The following is an 8,505-nucleotide window of genomic DNA, read 5'->3' on the forward strand; positions in this document are numbered from 1 at the left end:
ACACACACACACACACACACACACACACACACACTCTCAAAATAATAAAAAAACAAATACAAATAAAAACAAAAAACAATTTGTGCACATTTTATTTAGTGACATTCATTGGAAGCCCCTCAGTGTGTCAGCCCTCTTCTCACTTCTTCCAGGGGTCCCTGTTTCTGTTCATCCCTCTTTCCTGCCTTCTGAACTCTGTTTTGAGGTAAATGATGAATTTCTTTTGGTCAAGTATGACTTATTGTGCCTATTCCTTGGACCCAGACATGTTCCGAAGGGCAGAGGGTCTGTGAAGGAGAAGAAGACCCTCAACTAGGTGATTGGCACAGTGACTGCCACAATGGGCTCTTGTGTGTCAGGAAGTGTTAGGATGGTGTAGGATAGAGCAGGATTCGATTTTTTTTCATAGGGTTGCCATGAGTTGTACATAATTCGATAACACCTAACAACAACAACAACAACATGACATTTTTATGAGAAGCACCTTCCTTGTGAGTGCTATTGTTTATTTTACAGGTTAGTCTATTGTTGGACCTAAAGGTGTCCCCTAGATGTGGAATCAGTTACATACAGATTTGAAGGGTGACAAAGGTCTCAAGGATTAACTTCTGCTGGTGTTTTAAATTATTTTACACTTTGCTGTACACTTTCTCCCCCTCTATCCAAATTTTCTAGTGTGATCCAGATCCGAGTGGTTGTTGTGCCATCTAGATTTTCAGGCCTCAGGCAGTGGAGGCTGTGGCCCATTTTTCCATTGAACTAATTGTTTGAGGATTTGATTGCTTTCACTCTTCCAAATAGGTAGGCCCTACAATTTTACATCTAGAGTCACTGGTGAATTTGAACCACCAGGAACATGTGGCAACCTTTAGGTTAGCAGTGCAACTTGCTGTAGAGTTGCTGTTGTTGTTAGGTACCGTCAAGTCGTAGACGACTCATAGCGACCCTATGAACAAAAGGCCTGAGCACTGTTTGCACATAGATTTTCCAGGAGGCAAGCCATTTCAGAAGTGGATGCCACTCTTGCTTCCAGACTTGTTTTAGTCAGAAAACTCCAGCAAACACTGTCCACCATGGGTAACCATTACCACGTTTGGCACATCAGTGTCACCATTTTCAGCATCACAGCAACCACAAGTTACCTCTGTACATCAATGGACAGACCAGTGCTATATCACCTAGAAGCATGTTTGACAGGAAAACCATTTGAACCTGGCCCTATGGCCACAGTCCCAAGGGCCCTATGGGGTTTAAAGCCTGCCACACCTGTGCATGCAGCACCATGCCAGGGAGAACATGGCCACCTTCTCTCCCCTCTCCCTTTGGGGTTTAAGGCCCCCTCCTGTCTTAAACCCTAGGACAAGCCTAGCTTGCCTTGCTCCTAGAGACAGAGCATTCCTTCACATCAAACACAAGCCCGAAAAAGCACTCGACTCCAAAAGCCAACACGTGTACATGCAGCACCATGCTCTCTCTGATACCCAGAGGTCACAGCAACCCTGGGTGGAGCCATCCAGGGAGAATACAACCACTGTGGACTAGGTTTAATAATCTACTTCTTTAAGAAATGGCCATTTAACCCCTAGTGAACAGGCTGGACTCTGACTTAGCGGGCTCTCTGCTTCTGAGTCAACTCAAAGGCAACTGGCTGAGTGTCTTTTTTTTTCTTCCAAGATCATTGGCTTAACTATAATAGCATAACTTCCAGTGGAGGGAAGACAGACGTGTTACTTAATGTCCACCATATGCTCTGTGAAACAGGACTTTATGTGATTTGGATGCTGTGAGAACAGCTGTGTCTTTGGGGCAGCTCCCTAAGCACCTGCTTCCTGTAATGAGGTCTCTGTATACACACAAATAAAGTGCTCTTCAAGGCCCCACCTGACCTGGAGCCAAGGGGTACAAGAGTTGGGGTTTGGACCTAGGCCTCCATGGCCTCAGGCTAGGTGGCTCCTGGGCAGAAATGGGACTGAGACCTTAACATGTAGGTCTGGTGTTCAGGCACATATTCAGTGCTACATTACCCAACAGACACATAGATGCATTTCACTTACAGACAGAGGTCTAGGGCAAGTTCTTATAAGTCAGGAAGCCCACCTTCCAACAAACATCTGCATTTCTGGATTCACACACATTAATTAATGTAGGAAGCTAAAGAAAATGGTTGTGCAAATTGCTTGATTCTGTCTTTAGAGTCGAGATTGTATGTCTTCTTCTCACCATCTAGTGAGCCCCCCTGTATGACCTAGGGCCCCTTTAGGAGGGGTAATGTTTCTCCTCATCTGTTGTTCCACTGAAAGTATTGTTAAGGGCCCCAAGTCCATTTGATGGCACCTCACACGACAGACAGACAGAGGGACACACAGTGATGGGGAACTGGACAACCCAGGACCCCAGCATCCAGTCCTAGACCCTCACAGACTAATCTGGGCCAATTTTTTATCACCTCTGCTACCTCCACCACTGGTCTTTGAAGACATGAAATATGTAGGCCGCTGGGTCAGGAGGTCCCAGCTCAAACACTCACCACATTTTTATAAGCTTCCTCCTCAAAGGTGAGCTTCCTCCGGCCAATGAGCGTGACTTTGGAGAACAGGTTTTGTTCCAAGATTTCTTTTAAGAGCACTTTGCCAGTTTCACCACTGGCACCCAGGATAAAGACGGACTTATTCTGCATCCTGAAGTCTTCCTGAAGCTTGGGTAGCACCTCTGTCATGGCGTCTGTCAAGGACAGGTGCTGATCTTAGGATTTAGGGGCTAGTCAGTCCTCACCCAGAGGAACAAGGGCTGGATATCTATGTGGGAGGAAGATACCTTCTTTATTAAGTGCTGGCTGGGCCCAGGAGAAAGTGTGGAGTTACTGCAGGTGGGCGGGATGCAGCTGCACATGGAGAGAGTGCACACACTGGGGAGTTGGGGGGGGGCTGTGCAGGAGGGTGTGCCCAGTGCCACCCACAGGGACCACGAGCCTCCTCTTCATAAGGCACCTCCGGGGTTTGGCCCATTACTGTACCTTCTCTTCTGCCCATAAGGGGTTGAGGGACTGTGTTAGGCACCCATGCAGGATATACCTGGAGCCAGCCCCAGCCCCGAATCCTCACGCTGCAGAAAAAGCAGGGTGGCCGCCAGGACCGCCACCGCCGCTCAGCCCTGCGGTCCCGGTCGGGGCATCAGGACAGCCAGTCTTTTCCAGGCCTCCAAGCCCTCACTCCAGCCCAAGGCCACCCTCTCCAGGTCTGCCCAGAAGTCAGAGGCAGCTCCACCCTGGCCCATAGACTTATTCGTGCAGCTGACTTCCCAATGTTGCCTGTCCTGCCCAGGGAGGTGGGTCCTTGAGAAGGCACCCAGCCCTGCCTGGCAGAGACACATCACTGTGCGTGGGCGATGCATGCAGGGCGATGGCTGGAGATCAGGCCCCAGGTCTCTCTCCTCCTGTGTGTTGGGAATTGCCAGGGCCGTCACTGGGCGACTATCTTCTTAAGACTTTACCGAAACTGCATTGACATTCAAAGCCTGTAGACTCCTCCAGATCTGTACATTGTAACCCTCCCAACTCAGTACTTCAAACCAAAATGAAGATGTGTGCCTTCCTTTACTTGAGGTCACTGCAGAAATACACACAGAACAAGATCTACCCCTCTATGGGGGTCACTGTATATACACAGACACAGCCTGTGGGTCACTGTATACACAGCCTAGGGTCACTTGTATATACGCAGAGCTAGACTTGCCCCCTGGGGGGGGGGGTGTCACTGTACACACACACCCCCCAAGATCTGCCCTGTTGGGGTCACTGTATGTATATACATACATACAGCCTGAGGGTCACTGTACATACACGGAGCAAAACCTAGCCCCTGGGGGGGTGTCACTGTACAAACACCCCCCCCCAAATATACCCCATTGGGGTCACTATACACACACAGAGAGAGAGAGAGAGAGAGAGAGAGAGAGCGCGAGCGCGCCTGGGGGTCACTGTACACACACAGAACAAGACCTGCCCCCTGGAGGGCGTCACTGTACAAACACACACATACAAGTGAAGACCTGTCCCCTTGGGGATACTATACACATATAAACAGAGCAAAACTTGAGCCTTTTTATGTGTATACACACACAAAAACACACTCCAGAATAAGATAACACCCGCCCCTTACCTTTCTTGAAGTCACTGCACAAAAACACCTCTCCATCCCCAGTTCCTTCCTCAAGTGAGAAACCTGGCTGTGCCCTCTGGCTCCTCCCTCCTTCCTTTTCCACAGTGCAGGTTAACAACCATGGCCTTTTGTTCTGTCTTCAGATGCTGCTCTACTCTCATGCTTTCCTTATCTTCCTATCTGCTCCCAGGACTATAATCCCAGCTCTCACTGTACCTCACAGCACAACTGGCCTTCCTGCCCAGGTCCTGGCTCATCTCTGTTTCCTGGATGTTTTTTGGAAAAAAACAATAATGACATTGGATCCTCTCCTCACTCTCCATACTCCATACAGGAACCCTGGTTTCTAACCTAACTCATATTGAGCTGGCCCTGGATCTGGAAAGTTCTGGACAGTGATTGAATCGCAAAGGCAATCTGAACAACAAAAAAGAAAAGACTGAGCACTGCTTGCTTTTTGACCTCTGGATGTTCAAACACTCAAAAATCAAATCCTTGCTATCCAGTCTGAAGCAACTCCTAACTGAACTTCCAGACTGACCTTTTCAGAGACTTTGAATTGCATTAGAGCAGATGGCTTATCTTTCTCCTAAGCAACTCCTGCTGGGTTCAAACTACCAGAAAGGCATGACCTTTAGTTTAACAATGCCCCTCCCTACTGACTGGGCCAGCACAGTGCCCTCTTTAAACACTAGTCTGGCTTTGTCGTTGTTGATGAGTGTTGTCAAGTGGATTTTGATCATTGAGACTTCATCTACAAGGGTAGTAATGCTCATATAGTTTTCTAGTTTGCAATCTTTATAGCCACACACTGGCCTTCTCTCAAAGAATTATTGGATGAGTTCCAAATGCCAGCCTTTCAATAAGCAACCAAGTGTTTAACTCTTGTGCTATCAAGGCTCCTCTGTCGTATTTTAAGAAATCTCAACAACAACAACAAATAATAAAAGAAATCTCAAAATAGGTGGGAGATAGTGCCCTCTCCCCTGTTCTGGGGTCAAGTAAGATACAGTTCCTCTTCTAAGACATTGGAAGTTAGTATATGTAATATGTGACCCAAGCTCAGATGACACTTACCCGGTTATTCGTCCTAAGTTGGTGTTCATCGGATGGGATTTGCCAGATGAATTGGGGGTCTTGGGCAAAGAGCCCCCCAGAATTTGGGCATGCTGGAATTGTAAAATACTGAAATGTTTGGGCGTGCCTGTAGGCTGAGGGCTGAAGGCCAGTGTGTTGTGAATCTCAGTTCTAGCTGGACCTTAGGAGGGCCTCTCATCTGTGGATCTTATGGCTTTCTCTTTGTTCCATAGTGGACAGTGTTTGGTGGAGCTCCCGATTAAAACAAGCTTGGAAGCAGGAGTGGCATCCACTTCGGAAATGGCTTGACTCACATCTTATGAATCAGATATTATTGTTATTACAGACAAAGATGGTGAGGTCCCTCAAGGTTCAGCAGTTCACTGAAAATCACCCAGTTAGAAAGTGTTCAGGCCAACATGTGAACTACAGTTATCGAGCTTTAACAACCACATCTAACGGATTCTCTCAGAGTCAGTGTCTGTCTCGTGCCTTTGAAACTCAGTTCTCTTTTCCTTATGAGAGTATTACTTACTTCATTGGGAACTTAAGCAAATTAAAGTATCTATAAAGCATTGTATTCACACATAAAAATAGAAATAAGCATAATTATTAGTAATTTTTATAACATCATTAATCATTCTATTTTCATGAAATAGAATGACAGTTACAGCTTATGTCTAACTAAGATTCTGACATTTTCAAGCTTGTTTATCCAGTTGCTGAATAGTCTTCTGCCCAAAGTCTCCTTGTAGGACTTGGAAGAGCTTTCTGAGGGAAAATGCATCTAGAGAAAAGAAGTATCCAGGCACATAAGTTGACACCAAAAGGAAAGATTCATTAGCAGAGAAGGTGAGTCAAAGGCAAGGTAGTAGGGATCACTTGTATGCATCACCTCACCTACTTGGTTTTCCACCCTGTGCATATGAGTGTCTGATAGTGAGCAGGAGAGACTTGAAAAATGGAAATACCATTTCACTAAAGGACAGACAAAAACCTCTAAAAGACATTGGGAGAAAGTTGATTGTTGATATGTGCCATCGAATCACCTTCCACTCATAGTGACCCTGTGTACACCAGCCCTGAACCCTGCTCTATCTTGAACCAATTTAATTGTCTCTGACAAACCTACTCCCATTACCCCAGTCACTGAATCAATCCATTTCCTCCAGGCTCTTCCTCTCTTGTGCTGTCCCTCCACTCTTCCAAGCATGATGTCCCTCTCCAGGGACTGTTCTCTCCCCGCAACATGTCCAAAGTATGTCAGATGGAGCTTCAAAAGCCTTCCTCCCAAGGAGCCGGTTTCACCCTCTCCAGAACAGACCTGTTTGCTCTCTTGGCAGACAATGATATATATGTTCAGTACTCCTCTCCAGCTCCACAACTCAAAGACATTGATTCTTCATCTATCATTCTTCCATCATTGTCCAGCTCTCTGATGCATAGCATGTCATTACGAAGACCATGGTCTGGATCAGGTGCACCTCAGTCTCCACTGACAGCAGAGTTTCCCAATACAATTTGTCTTCTAATTTCCTGGCTGCTAGTACCAAGAGTGTTGATTGTGGAGCCAAGCAAGCTGAAGCTGTGCCTCTTTTTTGTAAAACTCCAAACTAAAACTCCCTGGCGGCCCAGTTGGTTCCAGCTCCTAGCAATCCTCCATCTAGTTTCTGTGGCTATAAATTCTAACAAGAGGAGATTGTCCATCTTTCCCATGGAGCAGTTGGCCGGGCAAATACAAACACCGTGACATGCAGCCTTTAAGTTACAACACTGCATGGACTAGGTTACCAGAGCTCCTGCTTCAAGTAAAGGAGTGGTGAAAGAGAATACTTATTATTCCAAAGATTGCTTCTTGTTAGTTTATACTCTCAAAGGATTTGGAGCCTTGATCTGAAGAGAGAGAGATGAGAAAACTTGCCAAATAACATGTGTGAGACAAACTCCAGCCACCCCCCAAAAAACATATTCATGCATGTGTAAGGGGAATTGTATGAGGACCAATAAGCTCACTCCACTCCCCCCCAAAACAACTATATTCATGCATGTGAAAGGGGAATTGTATGAGTACCAGTAAGCTCTGATGACACAGTGTTTAGGAGCCTGGCCTACTAACCAAAAGATTGTCTCTCCTGTGGGGGAAAGATTAGGTTGTTTGCTCCTGTAAAGATTTAACAGCCTTGGAATCCAAATGGGAATGGCAAACCTATAAGGGCTTCCTGATAATAGGAGGAGTAGCCAAAGGAAATTCAATCTGATATGGGTAATTGCAGGCAAGCGGAGATAAGGGAAAACCAGAGCAAAGATTATTTTACAATTTCTGACATATATCTGAGCAAATAAAAAGTGAATAAAATAGCTCTGTTGTGTGTGTGTGTGTGTGTGTGTGTGTGTGTTTACAATGCAGAAAATAAATCCTATTCTCCTTTACACCCCTCAGCCCTTGAATGTGTGCATGCTTGAACAATGCAAAAAATGCCAATTTATTGCAGACAACAATTTCAATGTCAGGTCTCTAAAAAGTTTTTGAAAGCCCTGACTCTTGACAAATTGTAGCCACAAAACACCAGAGGGCGTGAGAGGAACTTTAATTTTCTTTGTGAACTATTTCATGTTAGAAACTCCAGGGGTCATTTTACATAAATTCACCGCTTATGGGCACTGTCCATAGGGCTTCCTGTAATTTTTAACAAGAGCCGGCTGCTTCTCCTTTCTCCAGTAGAGTGGCTAATTGATTTGAAAAAGACACTTTAAAGTTAGTTCTTTTGCAGAACAACTATGAGATATCATCTCACCCCAGTCAGAATAGCAAAATTTAACAGAACAGCAAGCAACAAATGCTGGTGAGGTTGTGGAGAAACTGGAATGCTTATTCACTGTTGGTGGGAATGTAAAATGGTGCAACCACTGTGGAAGGCGGTATGGCGCTTTCTCAAAAAGTTGCAAATAGAGATAGCATTTGACCCAGCAATTCCACTACTGGGAATATATCCCAAAGAGACCATAACTGACATCCAAGCAGATATATGCACACCCAAATTTATTGCAGCTCTGCTCACAATAGCAAGGAATTGGAAACAAGCCAGGTGCCCATAAACAAACGAATGGGTAGAGAAGCTGTGGTATATTCACACAATGGAATACTATGCTGCATTGAAAAACAAGGAACTCATTAAATATTATTCAAAATGGGTGAGCCTGGGGAACATTATGCTGGGTGAAATATCTCAGTCTCAAAAGGACAAATATTGCATGGTGCCACTGCTGTAAA

General features: G+C 45.5%; 1 protein-coding gene across 1 annotated transcript in view; it reads right to left on the reverse strand.

The window, feature by feature from the left end:
• LOC102862172 (oxidoreductase HTATIP2-like) overlaps nt 1-2,716 on the reverse strand; it is a 28,603-nt gene extending 25,887 nt beyond the window's left edge. The window contains exon 1 of the mRNA XM_006892011.1: nt 2,528-2,716. Coding sequence (XP_006892073.1) covers nt 2,528-2,716 — 189 coding nt within the window. The remainder of the gene's footprint in view (nt 1-2,527) is intronic.
• Nucleotides 2,717-8,505: the final 5,789 nt, after the last annotated feature.

This window comes from Elephantulus edwardii, unplaced genomic scaffold (assembly GCF_000299155.1).
Source record: "Elephantulus edwardii isolate Elephantulus edwardi_28Jun2011 unplaced genomic scaffold, EleEdw1.0 scaffold00109, whole genome shotgun sequence".
NCBI classification, from domain to species: Eukaryota; Metazoa; Chordata; class Mammalia; order Macroscelidea; family Macroscelididae; genus Elephantulus; species Elephantulus edwardii.